General features: G+C 50.9%; 3 protein-coding genes across 5 annotated transcripts; 2 read left to right on the top strand and 1 right to left on the bottom strand.

The window, feature by feature from the left end:
- On the top strand, positions 1–22,894 carry hectd1 (HECT domain containing 1). Of its 3 annotated transcripts, none has more exons than XM_088401201.1 (43): positions 1–181; positions 4,429–4,567; positions 4,725–4,876; positions 4,944–5,178; positions 8,414–8,641; positions 8,731–9,015; positions 9,161–9,431; positions 9,644–9,720; positions 9,789–9,887; positions 9,972–10,086; positions 10,166–10,340; positions 10,423–10,561; positions 10,630–10,800; positions 10,867–11,089; positions 11,164–11,427; positions 11,523–11,734; positions 11,817–11,960; positions 12,584–12,678; positions 12,772–12,877; positions 12,954–13,088; positions 13,167–13,306; positions 13,376–13,588; positions 13,804–13,914; positions 13,980–14,146; positions 14,231–14,407; positions 15,719–16,435; positions 16,517–16,738; positions 17,263–17,396; positions 17,499–17,655; positions 17,757–17,827; positions 17,914–18,065; positions 18,141–18,195; positions 18,378–18,597; positions 18,801–19,011; positions 19,141–19,342; positions 19,405–19,542; positions 19,694–20,151; positions 20,450–20,608; positions 21,130–21,208; positions 21,274–21,367; positions 21,945–22,095; positions 22,173–22,317; positions 22,387–22,894. In XM_088401201.1, exons 3-43 carry the CDS (start codon positions 4,737–4,739, stop codon positions 22,522–22,524), a joined length of 7,425 nt encoding a protein of 2,474 aa, XP_088257327.1. In that variant the 5' UTR covers positions 1–181; positions 4,429–4,567; positions 4,725–4,736; the 3' UTR covers positions 22,525–22,894. The 3 variants fall into 3 exon arrangements, with proteins under 3 accessions (XP_088257327.1, XP_088257326.1, XP_088257325.1); XM_088401200.1 differs by having other exon boundaries at positions 10,630–10,785; positions 15,569–16,435; XM_088401199.1 differs by having other exon boundaries at positions 2–181; positions 15,569–16,435.
- Positions 5,191–8,310, top strand: LOC148385679 (general transcription factor II-I repeat domain-containing protein 2B-like). The gene has a single exon (XM_088401208.1). It carries the CDS (start codon positions 5,714–5,716, stop codon positions 7,430–7,432), a length of 1,719 nt encoding a protein of 572 aa, XP_088257334.1. The 5' UTR covers positions 5,191–5,713; the 3' UTR covers positions 7,433–8,310.
- Positions 22,877–24,843, bottom strand: ap4s1 (adaptor related protein complex 4 subunit sigma 1). The gene is made up of 4 exons (XM_088401217.1): positions 24,153–24,843; positions 23,550–23,636; positions 23,385–23,453; positions 22,877–23,209 (listed from the first exon to the last, which is right to left on the bottom strand). Exons 1-4 carry the CDS (start codon positions 24,288–24,290, stop codon positions 23,081–23,083), a joined length of 423 nt encoding a protein of 140 aa, XP_088257343.1. The 5' UTR covers positions 24,291–24,843; the 3' UTR covers positions 22,877–23,080.
- Between the last annotated feature and the right edge of the window lie 315 nt (positions 24,844–25,158).

The following is a 25,158-nucleotide window of genomic DNA, read 5'->3' on the forward strand; positions in this document are numbered from 1 at the left end:
CCGCTCCACTCCATTTCTTGCCACTGTTCGTATGTGTTGTGTGCGCATGTGTTAGCGTGCGTAAATTTGTGTGTTGTTTTCCGGGCTGCCGTCCGCTCGGTCCACTCTGACCTCCTTGAAGCAATTCGCTGGAAACGGACGCAACCCACGGGTGTCGGTGATACTTTTCTCCTTCCCCGCGGTAAGGAGCGACTATCCCCCTCCCAACGCGCACACGCACACACGCGCGCGCGCGCACACGTCAAGAAAAGCCAGGGTGAGTGTTCGGGCCGGCTCGTGTCTGCTATTCGGCGGCTGCTTCGCGGCCTGCCGGCTCTCTTGGAACTCGAGACCCGAGGCATGAGTCCGAGGCCGCCCGTGTTTTTGTCCGCGGTCACCCCGACTAACCCCGAGCCTGACTCGTCACGGTCGCACTCGTTGTCGGTGGCTGCAGGTTTGGTAAAACACGTGCTTGGATTTAACACGCCAATATGACAACTTTATGTGAACATATCACCAATTGTTAAGTCTGCTTAGTCTCCGGATAAGCTAGCGCGAAGCTTGCCACGAGCTAATCGGCTAACTCAAGGCAATTCGACCCTCTAATGTGCGTGGGAAAACTTATGAAACATGTGCACTTGTCCTCGTCGGTTGTTTTGGGTTTTTTCGAGTACTCGCGGTTTAGTCAAGTGGCTTGACAAGAGCGATTATGACGGAATGTTGTTGGTTGACGCTAGCGGCCCAGCAGTCTGAGATGGTAACATGCTAAAGCAACATGCACGCTTGCTGGAGCGCGTTTGTGACCACTAGTCAAGTGTGATGGAAGCGGCGAGGCGGCCACACGATAAAATGAAAATGTGCCAGCACAACAGGACAGCTTGCTCGGTTTGTGCGGCCCCGGAATTTGCGTGCTTTCTGTGCAACACAATCTCATCGTCTCATGTTGATTCGAGCAGGTCGCTTGCGCAACTTGTCCCGGTGTTTTCTAGACCTCGTTATGAGCTGAGAATCTCGACTGGATTGAGCGTAGTACGCAGGTCAGCCCAAGAGCATCCCAGTGCGACAAGTATGGTTTTCGCGTCGTCTTTTTAAAAAAACTGCAGCACGTACTGAGATCTTAGCTGGAACCGTTTTCACCGTTCTAAGTTCAATAACTTTTCCCAATTTTGTACTTCCTGCATTTTTAAAAACCTGATGTCATCGCAGATGTCGCTAAACTAGGGTGACCAGATTTGGGTTTCTGAAAAAGAAGACACCTTTTTTTTTAGGGGGAGGGGGGTCATTATTTTTGGCTATTTTTTGTGGGGTCATTTGTGTTATGACACAAATGACATGGTGTCAATATAGCAATTGTATTTATTGGCCTGAATAACACAAAACAAGATATAGACCATAACAAAAACATATTTACAAACAAAACAACATATATACAATAACAAAAACATGTTTACACTAACAAAAACGTGTACACTAACATTTTTTAGTTTTATAGTGGTACACTAAGTTAAAAAAAGACAAAAGAAATACAGCCATCGGTGCACCATTTGAAGGAAAAAAAAAAGTCCTCCTCTTGAGGGGTGGTTGGCACCTTTATTTGCCACAGACACGTAAGTGCCTGCCTTGCATGTCAAGCACTCGGCTTCATAAGCATCATGACCCTGGTGAAAGCACCGGAAATCTTTTATTCAACTCCTCCGTAAACGTGCATTTTTGTTTTGGCACTGCTTGTAAACACTCGGTGTAGACTGGCCAGCCCATCCTACTTCATAGCAAAGTGACTAGATTTGAGGAGAGGGGGCGTGACTTATTTGCGAACGATACTGAAAAACCTGGAATTGAGTGAAATGGAACGGAGCGCCAATTCTATTGACAATGTACTGTACATGTATTATGTTTGAGGCAGTCCAATAAAATCCTGGAAAATTTTGAAATTCCCCCCGGAGATTTTTTTTAGGTCTCAAAAGTAGAACATGTACGGGAAAAAGAGGACGTCTGGTCACCCTACGCTAAACTTAGAAAGTGATAACCGATTTGTGGTTGTAACACCGGAGAGCTGTGTCAAGGTCACTCTTTGAAGGGAACTGGGACTCTGGGACTCCCAAATTTTGCCTCGTGGTTTTAGACAAGTCTCAGTTTCGATCAAGGACAACGCATGATAGATTGACCTCTGAACTGATCTTTCTGTCTGAGGTGTGTTAAGAGTGGACTTGTCCCAATAGTCTTGTCCAAAATGAATCTGGGCCGGCGATCTTAAATAGCCAAGTACGCAAGCAAAATGTCATCGAGTCGCTTGACTCGATTTTAAAAGTGTCCCGACCGGAGACCATGGAAGCTGCTGCGAAGCTGTAAAGCAACATGTACCGCACATGTTGGAATATGAGCGAAACTGTTAAAGCCCACATATCACGGTAATAAATTCGTCGGTCGGCGACGCGCTACGGTTGCGCGGTCAGCGGTGCGCTGCAGTTGCGCGATCGGACAAAAATGCGCAAATTAACAAATGCTTAAAAAACGTTTTTTTTTGCTTGGAACGGATTAATTTTTATTCCATTATTTGTAATAGGAAAACATGATTCGGAATTCGAACGATTCACTTCTCGAACAGCCTTCTGGAACGTGTTGTGGTCGAAAACCGAAGCTCCACTGTATTTGTAATCGGAAAAATAGATTCGGAATTCGACCGATTCGCTTCTCGAACCGCCTTCTGGAACGGATTGTGGTCAAAAACCAAGGTTTGACTGTATTTTTGTTATTCTTGTCAAAATCACACATGTGAACTGGAAATGACAATAATAACACATAGTGAAAGCCAAATTGAGCAAATTGGCTATTTCAGAAGTGTGTGTCAAACTGGTAGCCCTTTGCCTTAATCAGTACCCAGGAAGTAGTTCTCAGTTTAAGAAAGGTTGGTGACCCCTGCCATAGATTGAAGGAACTGAACCATCAATGAAATGAAGTCTTTCGACAAATCCTTCTCTATATTGACAAAATATTTCTGAAACACTCCTTAAAAAGCAGAACTTCGCCCACAGACGTGGGAACACTGCTTGAAAAATGAAATTTGATCAGGCACTTCTTTGAGGTTCTGATGTTGTGCAATGATTTGGTATGATTGATGCATCCAACAACGAAATTTTTTGATCTCTCCACTTCGGCATCCTTGAGTTGTTTGAACTACAAAAGCCTCACCGTGTTATAAACAAGACGGATTAGTTTTAAACATGGCGGATTCGCGAATCACTGCTTGAAAAATGAAATTTCACCAGGCACTTCTTTGAGCTTCTGATGTTTAGGGATATTGCAATGATTTGTGTGGATTGATACATCCAACAACGGAACATTTTGATCTCTCCACTTTGGCTTCCTTAGGTTGTTTGGACTACAAAAGTCTCTGAGTAATAAAGATGGCGGCTTCGTGAACCCGCCATGTTTATGACTCGGATTTACGTTTGCCAAACACTCATTACCTTGTTTGGTTTGTCTAGCCCCAACGGATGTGACGTAATAGATAAAAATACATAATAGAAAACGGAGAAAACTGAACGGAGTAAAAAAATAGCCCTTCAAACAGATCATAAAAGTATCTCTGCTGCACCTGGAGGGATATACCGTGATCCCTCGCTACTTCACGGTTCGTTTATCGCAGCTTCACTACATCGCAGATTTTTTTTCCCAAATTAAAAAAACATTTAAAAGCCAAAATAAAACCTATAAATTGAGGAAACGTGTTTAACCTTTAGGACAATGTAGTATTGCTCCAAATGTTCGTTTACATTCCTTTAGAAGTCCGTTTTCACGTGTTAGCACGATCACGAATTAGCATCTTTCCGCTAACTCGTTATACTTCTTGTTGGTGACCGTACTTCGCGGATTTCACTTATTGCGAGTGGTTTTTGGAACCAATTATCCGCGATAAAGGAGGGATTACTGTGTTACACTTTTCTACACTCTTGGAGACCCCAAATACACATAAAAATTAATTTAAAAGCAATAAAAAGTGGATTTTCCATTATACGTAATATTTAAATCACAAGAGAGAGAGGGAGAGATAATCTTTCTATACCAATAACCAATTCTTCGCGGAAATGCATGATTTGTCATGGTTTCTGGGGTGCTGGTTTTTTTAGAGGCATAGTTTCAGTTCAAAGTTGAATAGTAAATTGAGGGGGGAAACAAAAAGAAGAGAAGAGAAAAGGGTCATCAGCGCCTACTTGGCAGCATGCGGTGCTCATGAGAAGCAAATCTGATTTGTTGCTGCAGCTCTTCCGGACTTAAACGAAAGCCGCCATCCAAATTTCCCAGCATGCCCTTTCATGACCGCCCCCTCCCCCACAATGCATTGCATCGGAAATTAACATGCCCCGCTGGCCATTTGCTTGCCAGAGTAAAAGGTAGTGACAACTTTCAGAGACCAACATATTTGATGGAACATTTGCGTATGTCTGCCAGGCCGTGCACTTGATGTCCCAAAATTCCCTGCGAGAGCCGCTTCCCGCTTCCCGCTTCCCGCTTCCTGCTGGCTTGGATGAATCCCAAACAGCCCGAGCAGCGCGAGCACTGATTGGCCTAGAGCCATCCAGGTGGGTGGGTAGGTAGCGCACCTTTTCTTTCTTCGTTTGTTTGTTTTGTGTTGCGTGGTCAAGAGTCCCAGCGTGTGTGCTACATTATGCTTGCCCTATTTTGTTGTTTCTTAAAGTGGCTAGTTTGTTGATTTTTGCGCAAAGCCGTATGTGTTGACATTTCAGCGGTGAGGTGCGATGGCAGACGTGGACCCTGACACCCTGCTGGAGTGGCTCCAGATGGGTCAGGGCGATGAGCGCGACATGCAGCTTATTGCGCTGGAGCAGCTCTGCATGCTGCTGCTCATGTCTGACAACGTGGACCGATGCTTCGAAACGTGAGTGGGGGTCCGGGGAGGGGTTAGGGTTCTCATTGCTCAAGGATGCATGCCGGCCTTTGTCCAGGTGCCCCCCACGGACCTTTCTACCGGCGCTGTGCAAGATCTTCCTGGACGAGAGTGCCCCCGACAACGTTCTGGAGGTGACGGCCCGGGCCATCACATACTACCTGGATGTGTCTGCTGAGTGCACGCGCAGGATTGTTGGTGTGGACGGCGCCATTAAAGCCTTGTGCAACCGCCTGGTGGTGGTGGAGCTCAACAACAGGACCAGCAGGGACCTGGCTGAGCAGTGCGTCAAGGTGAGGCGGGGCGCCAAAGGCTAACATACGGGCCTTCTTGCCATTTACTTGTTTGGAAGAGAATAAAATCAAGTCTTTGTTTAGGTTTGACTAAGGCCCCACATACTTGCAGATCTAACCCCCACCCCCCCAGTAGCCGGGCTCCACCATATATATATATTTGAAAAATGACTTGTAGTATGGAGATGCCTTGAGGCCTTGTACTTCAAATAGTGGAAGTTCCATGCATCCCTTATAGCAGGGATGTCAAACATACGGCCCGCGGGCCGGATCCGGCCCGTTGGATCATTTGATCCGGCCCGGCATAAATTTCTGAGTATGTCAAAAAAAGAAGCGAGTCTCTAGCTCATTTCTATCAAAAGTTATGATTTTTTAAAACAAATACAAACCAAGTGCTCCCTCCGGCCACGGGAGGGCAGTAAATGTGTAAAAGAGCTCACGTCCAGCGGCATTGACACGAGTTAGTACTAAAACTAAACCGTAAATCTTGCTTCACAATTCACCACAAGTTATCAGTCAACACACCCTTCCCAAAATGGCACTGTCAAAAAGAAGAAAAGTGGACACGGAGTGCAGAGTTTTCAAGGAAAAATGGACTGAGCATTATTTATTCACAGAAGTGAATGCAAAACCAGTGTGCTTGGTATGTAGTCAGCAAGTTGCAGTGTTCAAAGAGTTTAATATTCGGCGCCACTATGAGACTCATCATAAAGACAAGTATGACCACTTGAAAGGACAAATAAGGAAAGACGAGATAAAAAAATTTGTGGCTGGTCTGAAGAAACAGCAGTCTACTTTTACGCGCAGCCGCGATATCGCTGATGGGGCTGTAAGAGCCAGCTACATTATTGCTAACGAGCTGGTGCAGGCATCCAAGCCATTTTCTGATGGGGAGTTTGTGAAAACATGCATGTTGAAGGCTGCGGAAGTCGTGTGCCCTGAAAAGCGACCTGCCTTTGCCAATATTAGTCTGACGAGGAACACTGTCGCAGATCAGGTGACAGAACTCTCAAGTGACTTGACGCGCCAAATGGAAGAGAAAATCAAGTCATTTATCGCATTTTCAATTGCAATAGATGAGAGTACCGATGTCACAGATATTGCTCAACTGGCCATATTTATTAGAGGTGTTGATGAAACTTTGACCATCACCGAGGAGCTGCTTGAATTGGTACCCATGAATGACACCACAACAGCAGACGACATTTTCAGCACTCTCGTTGGAGCGCTGGACAGGGCGGGAGCGAACTGGTCACGTGCCGTGAGCCTGGCTACCGACGGTGCGCCATCAATGCTCGGGAGAAAGGCAGGCGTTGCTACAAAATTCCGTGACAAAGTACAGACCGCAAATGGAGGACAAGACTTTTGGGCATTTCACTGTATTTTGCATCAGGAGGCGTTATGTTGCAAAACACTGAAAATGGACCATGTTATGAGTGTGGTTGTGAAAACTGTCAATTTCATCAGAGTGCGCGGTCTAAATCACCGTCAGTTTGACACATTTCTCCGTGATAATGACATTCATGCTGGTCTACCATACCACACTGACGTGCGGTGGTTAAGCAGAGGTGCAGTACTCAAGCGCTTCTTTGAGCTACGAGGGGAAATTCGACAGTTTATGGAGAAGAAGGGACGCCCAGTAAAGGAACTTAAATGCAAGGAATGGGTGCAGGATCTTGCGTTTCTGACTGATATTACACAACACTTGAACACACTTAACACTACATTGCAGGGCCGAAACAGAGTTGTCACTCAATATTACGACAGCACAAGTGCGTTCAAGATGAAACTGTCACTGTGGGAGATGCAAATATCCAGCGGTGACTCTGCGCATTTCTCTTGTCTCACAGCTGTTCGTCCGGAGGCACCGGACCGTCCCGATAATGATTTGAAAAAATATAAAGACAACATAACAGATTTGCTGCGAGAGTTTGAGCAGAGGTTTCAGGTATTCAGTGAACTTGAGAACAAATTTGGATTTTTTCGCTCGCCATTTACAGTGAAGCCTTCTGATATGCCAGCTGACATTCAACTCGAGCTTATTGACTTGCAGTGCAATTCCGCTATGAAGGATAAATTTGGGTCCGTGGGATTGGATACGTTTTATCAATATCTCGTGCCAGGTTACCCCAAATTAACAGCCATGGCTGCAAACGTTCTATCCATGTTTGGGACTACTTATCTTTGTGAACAGGTTTTTTCCGTAATGAACAATACTAAAACAAAGCAGCGCTCAAGGTTAACAAACACTTGAATGATATTGTTAAATGTGCTGCTACTCAGGATTTCACACCCAATATTGATACACTTGTGAAGGCAAAAAGATCCCAAGTTTCAGGAGCCAGCAGCAGCAAGTAGACTGCAGGAGTGCAGTGAAAGAGAAAAAAAGTGTGATGACACGAAATTTGTTTGCACTCATTAATACAGATCATTAAAAATAAGATTAATCTGGTTTCATATTAAAGACAGTTAATATTGTGCAGTATATTCTCAGCTTCAGTAGGCCCAGCCTAGTAGTTTGATCGGATGTAGTATAAGCATGCACTGCTATAATTTTATTTTGTATTTCTTTTTTTATTTATTTCAAAGCAGTACGACAATTAAGGCAAGAATATTTTTTTTTCATAGCTCCCACTTGAGTTTAAGTGTGGTGAGTTGGTTCAGGTGTAAAACTGCGTTCACTTCATTGTTGAAATAAACCAGTGAACCATGAAATCATTTTTTTCATTGTTTGTGGAAAAAATGTGTTGTGCTTAGAAAAGATTCCTTGTCATCCGTGATTATAATATTTAGGGTAGGCTACAAATGTAGGCTGAATGATAAAACATAGTACTGAAAAACAAAGCAAAATATTTGGAGTTGACACTCTTTTACTGATCCGGCCCACCTGAGAACAGAAAGTCTGGATCCGGCCCCAGAGCCAAACTGAGTTTGACATGCCTGCCTTATAGCCTTCTCCAGAACAAAAATCACGGCAACTTCTTGAAAAACATCCTGTGAGGAGTCGTGATATGACAACTTGAAAGTGATTCAGCCGTATATTAATTTTCAGCTGGGGCTCGAAAGGCAAGCATGGAGAGTCTCTGAAATGCAAGGCTGGAGTCGGCGATTGGGAGTGTTTAGTAGCGCGAGTTGCACTTTGTGTTGTACTGTTGCTAAAAGATTGACTGAGTGCTGTGTTGCATATGGAGCCTCCAAAGCGGATCCAGTCAATGGAATGGACTTGTTGTTGTAGGTCCTGGAGTTGATCTGCACCAGGGAGTCTGGTGCCGTGTTTGAGGCGGGCGGCCTGAACTGTGTGCTGAGCTTCATTCGCGACAGCGGCCACCTGGTGCACAAAGACACGCTGCACTCAGCCATGGCGGTGGTGTCGCGCCTCTGCGGCAAGATGGAGCCCCAGGACGCTTCCCTGGAGACCTGCGTGGAGTCTCTGTCCAGCCTCCTCAAGCACGAAGACCACCAGGTCAGCCCCGTCTGCTCGACACAATTCCAAGCGACTGCAGTTTGTTTTCCGGGAAGGCCGGCTTGATTGAATTGTCTGCTTGCGCTCAGGTGTCGGACGGCGCCCTGCGCTGTTTTGCCTCACTGGCCGACCGCTTCACGCGTCGTGGCGTGGATCCGGCCCCACTGGCCAAGCACGGTCTGACGGAGGAGCTCCTGTCGCGCATGGCAGCGGCGGGTGGTGGCGCCGCGCCGGGCCCCTCCTCCACCTGCAAGCCTGGCCGCCCATCGGCTGGCGCCGCCCCCTCCACCCCAGACTCCAAGCTCAGCAACCAGGTGTCCACCATTGTCAGCCTGCTGTCCACCCTGTGCCGAGGCTCGCCGCTCGTCACGCACGTACGTCCTCGTGCTGCTCCAGTTTATGGGATTACCTCTGCCGACCGCTGGCCGGCTCTCCTGTCGCTCAGCACATGCCCTCCTCCTCAAACTCGATGAGGCTCAGTTCAGCTCGAGGCTCACCGCAGTGTTTTGACGCCAACAGGACCTGCTACGCTCCGCGCTGCTCAACTCCATGGAGTGCGCACTGGGCGGGGACGAGCGTTGCGTGCTGGACACCATGCGCCTGGTGGACCTGCTGCTAGTGCTCCTGTTTGAGGGCCGCAAGGCGCTGCCCAAGTCCGCGGCGGGCTCCTCCAGCCGCATCCCCTGCCTGCGGCGCCTGGACAGCTCGGGAGAACGATCCCACCGGCAGCTCATCGACTGTATTCGCAGCAAAGACACGGACGCGCTCATTGACGCCATCGACACGGGAGGTGAGGGCGCCGGCCGAGGACGGCGTGGCTGTACAGACTCGCCAGGGCTTTTCAAGTTAAATCGGCAATGTTCTTGCAAGAAGGTGCCCGAGCACCGTCTCATGGCGGCGCACACAGAAGTCGAGGCGCTTTGTCACAAATCTGGACATTTGATAGGCTCCATAAAAGGGCGGCATTTGTGCGACTGAAATGAGATTTTAAAATGTTGGCAGCCTTCGAGGTGAACTTCATGGACGACGTGGGTCAGACCCTCCTCAACTGGGCGTCTGCCTTCGGCACGCAGGAAATGGTAAAGGAGCCACAAAGCTCTGCGCAAACGTGCCTGCTATTGATCCCGCTTCTTTTGCTCGCCAACAGGTGGAGTTCCTGTGTGAGCGTGGTGCAGATGTCAACCGAGGACAGAGGTCGTCTTCGCTGCACTACGCTGCCTGTTTCGGGCGGCCGCAAGTGGCTAAGGTAGCAAGCCGACGCTGTGGAAGGCGCCGCTCAACAGCGCCTGGTCTAAATGGTGCGTGCATGTGTTCGTGCACTTGTACGCAGACTCTGCTTCGTCACGGCGCCAATCCTGACCTGAGGGATGAGGATGGAAAGACACCCCTGGATAAGGCCAGGGAGCGAGGCCACAGCGAGGTCGTGGCCATACTGCAGTCTCCGGGTCAGTCTCACGCGTGGCGAGAAAAGAACCACCATAGTATTTTCCCGACCTGACGGGTGCGTGTTTGCGTGTGCGTCAGGTGACTGGATGTGTCCGGTAAACAAGAGTGACGACAAGAAGAAGAAAGACTTCAGCAAAGAGGAGGACGAAGGAGGCGAGCCGAAAGGAGACCCCGAAATGGCGCCAGTCTACCTGAAGAGACTGTTACCTGTTTTTGCACAAACCTTCCAGCAGACCATGCTGCCTTCCATCAGGTGAAATTGCTCTCCTGATTGGTTCACTGAATAGACGTACTTTTTCCAGTGACTTACTCCCTCAAGTGTTTGTTTGTATCAGGAAAGCCAGCCTGGCCCTGATCCGAAAGATGGTCCACTACAGCGGCGAGTTGCTGCTGAAGGAAGTCTGCGACGGCGAGGCGGGCCACAACCTGCCCACTGTTCTGGTGGAGATCAGCGCCACCGTGCTGGACCAGGAGGTAACGCCGTCTTGCTATTTGCATGGAGCGGGCCCCAATGAAACGAACGCCTTTCTCCCCCGACCCAGGATGACGACGATGGACACCTGCTGGCGCTGCAGATCATCCGAGACCTGGTGGACAAAGGGGGAGATGTTTTTCTGGACCAGCTGGCCCGGCTGGGCGTCATCAACAAGGTGTCCACTCTGGCCGGACCCACGTCGGACGACGAGAACGAGGATGAGGTCAAAGCTGAGAAGGTGCGCCGAGGGAGTGAGGAAGGGTGACGGACAGTGGAAGACTTTGACCCATAAGTGTGCGCACAGGAGGAGGAAGCCCAGGAGGATGCCCGGGAGGTCCTTCAAGGAAAGCCTTACCACTGGCGGGACTGGTCCATCATCAGGGGCCGGGACTGCCTATACATCTGGTCGGACGCTGCCGCCCTAGAGCTGTCCAATGGCTCCAATGGCTGGTTCCGCTTCATCCTTGACGGCAAGCTGGCCACCATGTACTCCAGCGGCAGCCCCGAGGGCGGCTCCGACAGCTCTGGTAATGCCAAAACCAGCCGTACAAGAACAAAAGCCGCTTGAGTGATTTGACCTCCTTTTTTTTTTTTTCCAAAGAGTCTCGCAGCGAGTTCCTGGAGAAGCTTCAGCGTGCCAGGAGTCAAGTGAAGCCCATCACGTCCAGCCAGCCAGTCCTGTCCGGTCTGGGTCCCACCAAACTGATGGTGGGCAACTGGTCACTGATGTGCCTGAAGGACGGCGAGATCGCCATTCACAACTCGGATGGCCAGCAGGCGACCATCTTGAAGGAGGACCTGCCCGGCTTTGTGTTCGAGTCCAACCGGGGAACCAAACACTCCTTCACCGCCGAGACCTCGCTAGGTGAGAAGGCTCTTGTCTTCATTTCGGAGGATGAGGCAACAATGTGCATCAAGCTGAGGGAGCTCCAACACCGGCTGCTCTGGTGTTTTGTGCAGGTTCAGAGTTTGTGACGGGTTGGACGGGCAAACGGGGTCGCAAGCTCAAGTCCAAGCTGGAAAAGACCAAGCAGAAAGTGAAGAGCATGGCTAGGGAGCTGTATGACGACCATTTCAAGGCGGTGGAGAGCATGCCCAGGGGCGTTGTGGTCACCCTCCGAAACATCTCCACGCAGCTGGAGTCCTCCTGGGAGCTGCACACCAACAGACAGGTGCTCAGCGTCACGCCTTGTCGGCGCCCCGCTGCCGCTGACAATAACCTTTGTCATTGTGCATGCCTGCGTTCCATGTCAGTGCGTTGAAGGCGAGAACACGTGGAGAGACCTGATGAAGACGGCCCTGGAGAACCTGATTGTGGTGCTCAAAGACGAGAACACTATTTCACCCTATGAGATGTGCAGCAGCGGTCTGGTGCAGGCCCTCTTCATCGTGCTCAACGTCAGTCACGCAGGCACAAAGGCACTCTTTGGCGCACTTGCGCGCACACACACACGCGCGCGCACACGCACGCATATACACACACACAAACACACACACACACAAACACACACTGCCGCAATCCGACAATTTGCTATCCCACTCAAACTTGTGTTGAATGAGCAAGTATGTGGATTCTAAAAATTATATTGACAATTTTGCTCAGGTAAAAAAGAAGCAGAAATACAAGTGTTTGCTTTTCATCAGGTAATTGTGATATAGATAAATATTTGTGCTAAGAAATATGCCACGATTGTTTTCACAAGTCGAAGAGATGTGACGACTGAAGGAAAAAGCGTGGCTGTTCCTTTGGTTACGTTGCCTTTGTTTTGAAGTCGGCGTTGGCTCCAACAGTAACATGTGGGTGTTGCCGCGTTCGGCTTGACCGTTGCCTGCCTGAACATAACTACTTAGGCCAGGCAACCTCAATCCAGGTACTCATTATTGGGGGATTTGGATAACACAAAATTTTCCGTAGACTTAGTCTCACGCAAACACTGTTGCGCAAGCTGAGCTGCGCTGTTGCTCACTGTCATCAGGTTACACAAACACTCACACACAATTGACGGCGCTGCTTTGTTCAGAGTGTTGACGTGGACCCGAAACCCGATCGGAAGCCTTTAATGGAGAGGATCAACGTCTTCAAGGCGGCCTTCAGCGAGAACGAAGACGACGAAAGGTAACGACGTGATGGGCCAGACCTCCCATAACAAAGCAACGTTTGTGTGAGCAAAAGTCACTGCATGAAGAATGCGTCTGTGTTTGCGCGCAGCCGGCCAGCCGTCGCCTTAATCCGTAAGCTGATTGCTGTCCTGGAGTCCATCGAGCGGCTGCCGCTGCACCTGTATGACACTCCCGGCTCTGCCTACAACCTGCAGGTGGGTCACGCACTCTCAACAGCTCCACAGTCGGTTGTCACAGTCACGTTGGCCACCCTCCGCGTCGCCTTCTCAGATCCTGACCAGACGCTTGCGCTTCCGCCTGGAGCGAGCGCCGGGCGAGACGGCCCTGATCGATCGGACAGGCCGCATGCTCAAGATGGAACCGCTGGCCACCGTGGAGTCTCTGGAGCAATACTTGCTCAAGATGGTCAGCCCGCAGTCGACCTAGTGCTGGGCGCCACCTTGCCGGATTCTCATTTCTGGCTCTCCCTCGGCGTGAGCGCAGGTGGCCAAGCAGTGGTACGACTTTGAGCGCTCCTCCTTCGTCTTCGTCAGGAAGCTGCGGGAAGGCCAGACCTTTGCCTTCAGGCATCAGCACGACTTTGACGAGAACGGCGTCATCTATTGGGTCGGAACCAACGCTAAGTAAGTCGTGGCCGCTTACATTCGCCGTTGGCCATGACGCCAGCCGTCAACGGATCAGTTGCCCCGCAGGACGGCCTACGAGTGGGTCAACCCCGCCGCCTACGGTCTGGTGGTGGTGACGTCGTCGGAAGGGCGCAACCTGCCTTATGGCCGTCTCGAAGATATCCTCAGTCGGGACGGCTCCGCCCTCAACTGCCACACCAACGACGACAAGAACGCCTGGTTCGCTGTCGACCTCGGCCTCTGGCTCATCCCCTCAGCTTACACCTTGAGACACGCCAGGTACGCAAGCCAAACAAAGACGCCCCGGCCAATCGGAATGGGCTTCAGCTGGCCTTGGTGATGTATTCGTATTCTTCCACAGTTTGCTGTGCTGCAGTTTAGTTATTTTTGTTTGTCCCTGGAAGTTCTACGCATGCCTCCCTGTAAGGTCAATAGGAAAGAAGCCTTTTTGCCGTCACGCCACTGTCATCTGCTCATTATTTGTCCCGGTTCAGGGGTTATGGGCGCTCGGCGTTGAGGAGCTGGGTCTTCCAGGTGTCCAAAGACGGTCAGAACTGGAGCACGCTATACACGCACGTGGACGACTGCAGCCTCAACGAGCCGGGGTAAGCTTTTTTGGCACGTGACAGCGGCCATGCAAGATGCCTCCGTGACCAATTTGCGTGTTCAGGTCGACGGCCACTTGGCCTCTGGACCCGTCCAAAGATGATAAGCAGGGCTGGAGGCACATCCGCATTAAGCAGATGGGCAAGAACGCCAGCGCCCAGACGCACTACTTGTCTTTGTCGGGCCTGGAACTCTACGGCACAGTCACTGCCGTTTGCGAGGACCAACTAGGTGAGCACCTCAGCATGGCCGCAAGTGTGACTCCATCGAGGCTTACGATGGCGACGCGCGACACTTAACTGCTGACCCCCGCAGGCAAAGCCGTGAAGGAGGCCGAGGCCAACCTGCGGCGCCAGCGCCGCCTCTTCCGCTCTCAAGTGATGAAGTACATCGTGCCGGGCGCGCGGGTGGTGCGCGGCATCGACTGGAAGTGGCGTGACCAAGACGGAAACCCGGCCGGCGAGGGCATCGTCACCGGAGAGGCCCACAATGGTAAGAACAGCTGGCGCAGCTGAAGCTTTGTCGCGCACCCAAAAGAGAAAAAAATCTATTGGCTGCAGGGGCCACACGGTTGTAACGCAAGCCAATTATGCACCTTCTCTGCTCGTCTTCCCGAGGCTCCTCCCCTTGCTCAGTTTGTTGCCGTGAAGGATGATGATCTCAAATGTCTTCTGCTGTTTGTTCATGTGCTCCCCGTCACCGGACCACAATGGCGCTCGAGCCGCTTGTTTGTTTAAGGCTGCACCCATAGACGCGCGCCCGGCTGTGGCAAAGCTTCTCCGTGGGTGGCAACGCCTCATTTGAGACGACTCTTGTTGGCGGCGCATGGGCATGGTATCATTTTGCCCTTGACTTTGTGGCTCGGATGTTGAAGAACGCAGCTCTGCCGTCTTGAGTTAATTTTATATCACAAGCTGAATGTTGAAATGGGTTCTAGTAAATGTCCATTTTAGTCCAGTCTTAAAAAAACAAAAACATTGGATGTACAACATACGAGGAGCTGGTTTTTATCAACGGGGATGAAATAAGATTACATTGCTGCCTTGAGATACGGGTAAAAATCTCCAAACGTTTGTATCGCACTTCTTTTTTACCAGTCGCAGTTGAGGAATATAGACCCGTTCTTGTATGTCGCCGTTGAATGCACAGTTGGTGCCGCTCGTCAGCCTATATGTGCGTCATGTGTTAGCATGAAGACATTCAGCTTCGACTGGAAGCGGCACAAAAGGGCTCATTTTGCAAGTCAAGGGGGCGGCAACGACTGGATGGCTTGTCTGTTGGTAAAGTTGGGCTGCAAGTATCTCAAGGCACCAGTTTACAAATGAACAGGACTTGTTGCGGCACTCTGATCGAAAATCGCTTTGCGTAATTTTTCCAGGTCAGTTGGTCACATTGGATGTTACGAATGCAAACGGGTTTAATCAGACCCTCGCATACGCGCAGTCGTCTATGTTGGTGGCTTTAACGGGCCGGCACTGTGGTCCGGTGCTATTTGTTGGTTGTATGCGCCTCGTTCTCTTTTTCTCTCGTTCCTTCTTTTTCGTTCAGTCTGTAGCTCGCTCCCTCCCTCCCTCTCTCTCTTTCACTCTGGCCTTCTCTGCCGGGTCTCTGACATCCATGCGTGCGTGTCCTCCTATGTCTCTGTCCATCCAGGCTGGATTGATGTAACCTGGGATGCCGGCGGCTCAAACTCTTACCGTATGGGCGCCGAAGGGAAGTTTGACCTCAAGCTTGCTCCGGGGTACGACCCCGAGTCGGCTGCCTCAGCACCGTCACCCAAACCTGTCTCATCCGCTGTTTCAGGCCCCGCCTTTGGCGCGCTGGGACCCTCCCCGACCCCGGCAGCCGGCGGCGGCAACTCCGCGTCCACGCCGTCCTCGTGGAGCAGTCTGGTGAAAAATAACTGTCCAGACAAGGGCGGGGCCTCAGCGCTAAGCGGAGCCGGCTCTTCCAGCCGCAAGGGCAGCAACAGCTCCGTGTGCAGTGTGGCCTCCTCCTCAGACATCAGCCTGAGCTCCTCCCTTGGAGGGCGGCCGGACAAGCGGACCGAGGGGCCTCTCCCGGGCTGCGGGGAGGGCAGTGGCGCCATAGGCGGGGCCGGCTCCGAGGGCCGGCGGCAGGAAGCCGTCGTGGTACTGCCCTCGGCCGCGGAGGGTGCCGATGGCACCAAAGACCCATCCGACCCGGCGGCAGCCATCTCCATGGGCCTGGTCAGCGTGAGCTCGCCGGACGTAAGCTCCGTCTCAGAGTCCCCAAGCAAGGACGCGCCTCCCCAGAGGCCTTTGTGCTCTGCCGCCAATGCCCGCCTCTCGGTCAGCTCGTTGCTGGCGGCCGGTGCCCCTATGAGCTCCAGCGCCAGTGTGCCCAATCTGTCGTCACGCGAGGCCAGCCTCATGGAGTCGTTTGTGCGCCGTGCGCCCAACATGTCCCGCACCAACGCCACCAACAACATGAACCTGAGCCGCAGTAGCAGCGACAACAACACCAACACGCTGGGCCGCAATGTCATGAGCGCGGCAAGTAAGTTGCCGGGATCCAAACGACCTGCGAGGGCTCGCTTGTTGAAATATGAACCATCCTTGCCGCCGTGTGCCTTGCCAGCATCTCCCCTCATGGGCGCCCAGAGCTTCCCCAACCTCACCACCACAGGCACCACCTCCACCGTCACCATGTCCACGTCCATCGTCACCAGCAGCAACAATGTCGCCACGGCGACCACTGGTCTGTCGGTGGGACAGATGCTCAGCAACACCTTGACCGCCAGCCTCACCTCCACATCCAGCGAGAGCGACACAGGGCAGGAGGCTGAGTTCTCGCTCTACGGTCAGTTTGCGCATTTTTAGCGAGGGTCGCGTCATCCTTAAGTCGCAGCAGTCCGGCTAATTGTCGGCCGAATTTCCTCACGTAGTCGATGTTGGGGTAAGGTAGCCGCATTAGCTCACTCACCGTCGTCATTATTGTAGCCTTCGCTGTTTGAAATTTGGATTCTATTCTAATTGTTGGGCCCTGTTTCCGTAGCCAATACCTTAGGGCAGGGGTCTCAAAGTCCAGTCCTCGGGGCCGCATTCCTATATATTTTCCAAGTTTCCCTTGTTAAATACACCTGTTTCAAATGATCAGTTCATCCTCACGTTCTGCAGCAGCCTGATACTTGAATCAGGTGTGTTTAACGGAGAAACTTGGAAAACATGAAGGAATGCGGCCCCGAGGACTGGACTTTGAGACCCCTGCCTTAAGACCCCTGCCTTAAGGGATTTGAGTAGAATTCCTAATAATGGTTGAGTTCTGTTTGGCTCTTGCAAAACTCCCCTCATTGGGAGTTTCTTTGATTGCGGCTTCTCGTGCAGACTTCCTGGACAGCTGCCGCGCAAACACACTACTGGCCGAGCTGGAAGACGAGGAGGACCTGCCGGAGCCCGATGACGATGACGATGAGAACGAGGACGATAATCAGGAGGATCAGGAGTATGAGGAGGTCCTGGTATGCCAACAAAGTGGCCGCCACACCCACCCGCTCGCTCGCCAGCACCTACGAAGAGATCCAGCAAACGGGCAGTAAGCGCGCTCTGCCGCCCTTCCGCAGGAGGAGGAGGAATACGAGACCAAAGGTGGTCGCAGAAGGACGTGGGACGACGACTTTGTCCTCAAGAGGCAGTTCTCGGCTTTGGTCCCGGCCTTCGACCCTCGGCCCGGAAGGACCAACGTGCAGCAGACCACCGACCTGGAGATCCCCCCACCGGGTAAGGAAAGATCCCACCCCTAGGCTCCCTTTGTTTTCACCCAAAGCCAATAATGTCTGCTCCGGTCTCTCTTAACGTTCTCTCATGGTCGTGGCTTTCAGGGACTCCTTGCTCAGAGGTGCAGGAGGAGGTGGAGTGCGCTCCGTCCCCACACCTGGCCCTCACTCTCAAGGTAGCTCTTTGTGGCACGCCTCTGACGCTGATGAGCAGGCTTATCCCCCTAAGCTCGCACTTTCTCTCTCGCTCTCTCTCTCGCAGGTGGCGGGTCTGGGCGCAACACGGGAGGTGGAACTTCTTCTGTCCGACTACAAGTCCACCATCTTCTTCTACGTGCAGCGGCTGCTGCAGCTCTCGTGCAACGGCGCCGTCAAGACAGACAAGCTGCGGCGCATTTGGGAGCCAACTTACACGTGAGAGCGTACCACGAGCTTCCGGCAGCGGCGTGCGCAGATGCACGTGTCTTGACGCTTTTGTCCTTGCCTCAGGATCATGTATAGAGAGCTGAAGGACGCAGACAAGGACAAGGAAAGCGACAAGACGGTAACTATTGCCGCACGCCGAGACCAATAAAAATGCAAAGCACCCGTGAATATTTGATTTGTATTTGGCGGAGGCGGCACGTCTTAATGGCACAATATTTGGTTCCAACGGAGCACAATACGCAAAGCATAAATATGCGCAGAGTCGCGCCCTCACCGTAACCATGCGCTGGTTGCCTTCAGGACGTGTGTGAGCATAGCGTGGGCCGCAGTGGTGGCCCGAGTCCCGGGGCCTCGCCAAGCGAGCGCGGTGGCGACATCTTGGCCCGTGGCGGGGAGGCGGCTCAGGCCAAGGCGGGCTCAGCGCACAGCGCCTGCAGCGTGGAAGATGTCCTGCAGCTGCTGCGCATCCTCTACATCATCGGGGGAGACGGCACCTCCAATGCCCGCACGCTGCAAGAAGGTTGGCACGCAACTTTATCATTGGCATTTTTGGCTCACCCTTTAGGATTCGGTGCCTGCTATTGAATGACTGTGGAAGTTGATGCCGATGAATGCTATTGGTTTACGTATGCAAGTTAGCTGCCCAACCCAAACATGGGAAGGGGGCCAATCATTCCACATTAGCCTCAGCGTGACCTCACCCGAACGACTGCCTGTGCGCAGACGCGGACGAGGTGCAGTTCAACGCCTCGCCAGAGGAGTTCACCAGCAAGAAAATCACCACCAAGATCCTGCAGCAGATCGAGGAGCCTTTGGCGCTGGCCAGTGGCGCGCTGCCTGACTGGTGCGAGCGCCTCACCTCCAAGTGTCCTTTCCTCATCCCCTTCGAGACCCGACAGCTCTTCTTCACCTGCACCGCCTTTGGAGCCTCCAGGTGAGACCCGCGCTCACTGCTCGAGACCCATTCGGCAATTCCAGATCAGTGTTATTGAAATCGATGGAGAATTGTGGCGGGAGGAGCCAGGAGTGTGTCAATGTCTTGTCTCGCGTGCATGTACTGCAGGGCCATCGTGTGGCTGCAGAACCGCCGTGAGGCCACCATGGAGCGGTCGCGGGCATCCACTGCCGTCCGCCGGGACGACCCCGGTGACTTTCGGGTGGGCCGTCTCAAGCATGAGCGCGTCAAAGTGCCCCGAGGTGACACCATGATGGAGTGGGCCGAGGCCGTCATGCAGATTCACGCCGACAGGAAGTCCGTGTTAGAGGTGAGCGCTCGCTGCTTGCCTGCCTGCCTGCGTTCTGTATTTGACACACGTGTCTCGTCCAGGTGGAGTTTCAGGGAGAGGAGGGCACTGGTCTGGGACCCACTTTGGAGTTTTATGCTTTGGTGGCGGCGGAATTCCAGACTACCTCCTTGGGAATTTGGTTGTGTGACGACGACTTCCCCGACGATGAATCCAGACAGGTCGCCCTGGACTTATTTTTTTGTCTCTCTTACTGGGTCTCACACTCACTAACGAGCTCTCACCATTTTCACACACACGCACACTCACTCACCGGTGCAGTTTTCCAATGTTGCCACGCTAACGCTAAGCTAACGTCCCTCTGTGTGACAGGTGGACCTGGGCGGTGGCCTTAAGCCACCGGGCTACTACGTGCAGCGTTCGTGTGGCCTCTTCCCTGCGCCGTTCCCACAGGACAGCGAGGAGCTGGAGCGCATCAGCAAGCTCTTTCGCTTCCTGGGCGTCTTCCTGGCCAAGTGCATCCAGGACAACCGGCTGGTGGACCTGCCCGTCTCGCAACCCTTCTTCAAGCTGCTCTGCATGGGCGACATCAAATCCAACATGAGCAAGCTGCTCTACTCGTCGCAGGGCGCCGCCGACCTGGAGCGCTCGCCGCCGTCCGACGTGCACTCTGAGGCGTCCACCGAGGAGAGCCGGGAGACCTTCTCGGTGGGGAGCTTCGACGACGACTCCAAGTCAGAGTTCATCATGGACCCGCCCAAGCCCAAACCCCCCGCCTGGTACCACGGCATCCTCACTTGGGACGACTTCCATCTGGTCAACCCGCACAGGTGTCCTCGCGCGCGCCTGCACCCACTGCACTTGCTTATTGTTGCTGTTGTGCTGTCACCAACCAGGTCACGCCCCTTAAAGGCACACTCAAGTACTGCAGTATGGGTGACTTTTAGTTTGTTTTAAACTACTGTTTGCGTCACACGGTACATACTGTAGTTCATCATATAGACATTGTTTGATTTAAAAATCTTGCTTAAAATTTGGTTTCCATGACGTAGATTGGATTAGCAATTGAGGAGGTGGTGTTGCCACATGAGGCCAAAATAAGCGCATTCTCTCGTCGACCAATCACAGGGCCAGCTTTCTGAAGGAGGTCAAGGATCTGGCGGTGAAAAGGCGGCAGATCCTGACCTGTAAAATTCTGTCCGAGGACGAGAAGAACACGCGACTGCAGGATCTGACGCTTCGGAACCCCTTGGGCTCTGGACCCTCGCTCGGCATTGAAGACCTCGGGTGACTTGAGACCCCAACTGTCACAAACACACAAATGTGCACACACAAACACAAACACACACGTTCATCCGATGCTCAGTAAGCGTAAGCTGTAGCTACTGCCTTAAAATTTGCATTTCTCCTCGGAGGATAAACGATACATGTAGTGTTTGGCTCTCTTTTTAATATTTGTTGCTGAACAGGTCACCACTGTGGCATTGACGCTAGTTTTGTTAGCCCGTCAGTGGCGTTTTCCATTGCGCATCAGCGTTAAGCTAGCTGACTTTTGTAAGTCAAAACGGTGGCCTTACTCGCGTCTCATTGACGCTAGTTTTGTTAGCCTGTCAGTGGCGTTTTCCATTGTGCATCAGTGTTAAGCTAGCTGACTTTTGTAAGACAATATGGTGGACTCACTCGCGTGTCTCCATTGATGCTAATTTTGTTAGCCTGTCAGTGGCGTTTTCCATTGCGCGTCAACGTTAAGCTAGCTGACTTTTGTAAGGCAATACGGTGGCCTCACTCGCGTGTCTCCTCCCACGCAGGTTGAACTTCCAGTTCTGTCCATCTTCCAAAGTTCACGGCTTCTCGGCCGTGGACCTCAAACCCAACGGAGACGACGAGGTAAGCATGCCTGTTTTACGTACAAACGCGCTGCATCTGGCTAACGCCCGCGTGGGTGTGTGTAGATGGTGTCCGTGGAGAACGCCGAGGACTACGTGGAGTTAATGTTTGACTTCTGCATGCACATGGGCATACAGAAACAGATGGAGGCCTTCAAAGGTACGCACATGCTTGTGTATGTACTAACTTCCACAAGGAATTTAGTTGTCAGAAATGAAGTAGTTAAAGTAAGTTGTGTTTTTTTGTTAGCTAATTAGTTGTTTATTTTATATTTACTTGGTTGGACCAACGGTTTAGAGTGGATTGGAAAAGTTGGTTTCTCTGAACGCTAATGCTGGTTGTCACCGGTACTTAGCTGCTTTTTAGGAGGGGACGTCAAAGGTTAACACAATGTGAAGGGATGGGTCACATGCCTATTTGAGGAAACCGCTCGCATCTCTTATCGATGCGCTTTTCCCCCTTGTTACATGTGGAAAAGAAAGACACCATACAAACACATCCAGATGGCTTTTTGCTCTGCTCCTGAATGTTCATTGCCCTTAAAAAATGACGCACTAGGGTTGCCAGCTCCCTGAAGACTAGATAATGAATTCGTGATTTTGTTTCTTAGTGGGGGGTTTTCAGCTACGTGAGTAGTCGTTTGACTGCTTAATTAGAAACACACCATTTAGCTGGTTACTTGGTTAGTTAGCCAGCCAGCTAGTGATTTGCCGGTGCTGTGGTGCCTTGCCATCAGAGGGTTTCAACTGCGTTTTCCCGATGGAGAAGTTGAGCTCGTTCAGCCACAAAGAAGTTCAGATGATCCTGTGTGGCAACCAGTCGCCTTCGTGGACTTCTGATGACATCATCAACTACACTGAGCCAAAGCTGGGCTACACCAGAGACAGGTCCCAAAAACATGCCCTTCCTCGTCCTCGGGTGGGTGGGTCGTGAAAATTTTCCCCTTTGTTTTTGCCATACTCAGCGCGGGCTTCCTGCGCTTCGTGCGCGTCCTGTGCGGAATGTCATCGGACGAGAGGAAAGCCTTCTTGCAGTTCACCACTGGCTGCTCCACGCTGCCTCCTGGAGGCCTGGCCAACCTGCACCCACGCCTCACCATTGTCAGAAAGGTAAGCGCCCAAAGTCTCCGTCCACAAGGCTGCTCCATGAGACTGTGACTTTTTGACCTTTGCCCTCAGGTGGACGCGACGGACTCGAGCTACCCGTCGGTCAACACGTGCGTTCACTACCTGAAGTTGCCCGAGTACTCATCCGAGGATATCATGAGGGAACGTCTGCTGGCTGCCACCATGGAGAAGGGCTTCCACCTCAACTGATGACCTGGTGGGTTGGTGGTGGTGGGGTCGGTCTCCCCACAGCCATTCTCACCCACTCGCTATGTGTGTGGATGTGCATGTCCTTTCTTTCCCTGTTTTGTGACCACATTTTGATTTTTTTGGGCTGTTGTTTTTAGCCTTTGATTGCTTTGTGCGTGCGTGGTTCTTTCCAGAGACACAAACACTGGTCGTTCGTTCATTCTTTTGTTTGTTTGTGTGCGAAGGGTAAACAGAAAAAAAATCCTGTATTTTCTTTGTATATTATAAACATTTATTTAACTCAAGTTGCAGTTTGAGCTAAACAAATATTTTCAAAAATGTGTTTGCTCCATAAAAAACGATCATTAAAATGTTTGCAAGGTAAAAAGAAGCTTTTGAATTTTTATTTTTTTTTTACTTTGCACCACTTTACTTTGCATTTGAGCACTTTAAGTGTGATTGACCATGACAGCAATTAAACGACAAAGAACCATCCTTTGTTATTACGACCAAAAGCGTAGAAGTTGACGTGTTGGTGAAATTTTTTTTAAAAATTCCAGTTTATCTCCTTTTGGCATCAGCCGTCGGCCATCTTGTCCAGGGCATTGAGTAGGCCGAGGACGTTGCTCTTATTGGTCTCCACGACACGTCCGTTCTGGATCATCTCGTCCAGGATGATGTGAACGCGGTCCAGGTTGAACATAATCTGCAACACCAGCGACTCAAGGAACACCCATATTATTTTTTTGCACATTTTTACGCACTAGTTTGAGGTCACGTGACTTGAAAGGATACGTCCAGTTCACTCTTCAAAGGTACAAAAAAGAAAAAAACATGGAAGTGGGAAACTACGGATGTGACTGACATCTTTACCAACTCACCACGTGGCTGAAGTATTTGTCGAGAACCTCCACAAAGTTCTGTACCAGCTCATAGATGGACAACTCGTTCTGCGGGAGCAAGAAAATCATCAGTCCTCACGCTAAGCTCAGCTACCACGCGTGAGGACGAGTCACAGGCGAGGCGTGGAGCTGAAGGCAACCCACCTCATCCTCTGTGATGCCCATGGCGATGTAGAGGGCAGCGTACTGCCGGAAAACCACTTTCAAGTCTTGGTACTCCACAAAGGAACACTGGGAATGACAGACAGATTTGGCACGGACAGGAAGTGAACTGGGGACTGTTGGGAACACATTCACTAATCTCACAATTACTACATAAGGGCTGTTCTGTTTTGTTCTTTTTTTTTTTTTAAGGTAGAAAATCTGTGCAGCCGCCAACATACACAAATTCCATTGTGGGTTCCTGTTTGTGGATTTATTTTATTTATTTTGGGGGGTACAATTAGTACTTAATTTGTGTGTTTCTGTATTTTGCTGATGGCTCTTGAATTTCCCCCTGGGATCAATAAAGTAGCTAGCTATCTCTAATTTTGTTTTGCAGCTTGTTTATTTTTGGTGTAGTTCCGCTGCTGACCACGAGATAGCAACACAGTTTTTTTGTCGGTTTTTCCTGTAGTTTTTGTCTTGCATTTCTATTGTATAGTACTCCCAGATGTATATTCTCTATCCTCTGCAAAAATTTATTGATATTTACAGCACGGGGGTTATTGCTAAACCGAGTGCACGCGATGCACAGCAAGCGCTCACCTGGTCTCTATTGCGGCTTAGGCAGGCACGGACGACGTTGGCCTCCAGCGCCGTCCTGCAACTCATGTTGACGGGCTGGTAGTACCTGCAGAGTCGGGTCTGACCCTGGCGGTTCACCATCAGTATGAAGGTGATCATGCTTTACATTGATTGGCTGAAGCCTTCTGACGTTGATCGCAATGTCACCGACAACAAAGCAGTGGCGTTTTGAGGTTTTTCCAATTTTTGCGTCAAATTTCTGAAACACGTTACCTTGTTTTTGCAACTATTCCTCGAGTTTAAAAATAATGAGTTTAAAAACCATTAAGTGAGACATTGACGTGATTCTAATGCGAACTTGGGAGTGCGACTGCATCCATTTCCCAGTGCAATGCATTAATAATGATAATTAATAGTATTTCAAAACACTTTCGTGCGTCGATTCCATAAATACTATCAACCTACGGTCAGCTGCCTGGTAGCTTAGCAGCTACATGAGCTTAGTCAGATGAGTCCAAAAACGGCAACAATCAAGCTTGTACCGAAATCCGTTTAGGCTGTTCTAAAACAGAGGCAGTATCGCAGAATTGCAGATCACATTTCCTCGTTAAATTGTTGAATATTTTGCTAACAAAACTCGCCAAAGGTTCGACTCGTGCCCAGCTCTAGCGTTGGCTCCTGAGTGAACGATTCGTTCAGAAGAACAACTCCTTTTAGTGAACGAGAGTGAACAAATCATTTCCTAAAGTGATTCGTTCTTTTTTCAGTTCATATGACTTCAACCAGTAGGTGTCAGTAATGCGCATTGAAGCTGGTGCCACCTCACCGTAAAACAAAACGAAGAAGAAAATGACATAACTTCCTGTTCATGAACGAGTCGTGAATTGCATTTCCCGTTCACCAACAAACGAATCTGTGAGTGAACGAATTAGTGAGTGATTTGTATTTCCGGTTCATCGCGAGAACGGATCAGTGAGGGAACGAATCCTGATTTTCCCGACTTCCCGTTCGCGAACGAGTCAATGGG

The sequence above is a fragment of the Syngnathus floridae genome, chromosome 16 (genome assembly GCF_059516105.1).
Source record: "Syngnathus floridae isolate MCC-2025c chromosome 16, RoL_Sflo_1.0, whole genome shotgun sequence".
In the NCBI taxonomy this organism is placed as follows: Eukaryota; Metazoa; Chordata; class Actinopteri; order Syngnathiformes; family Syngnathidae; genus Syngnathus; species Syngnathus floridae.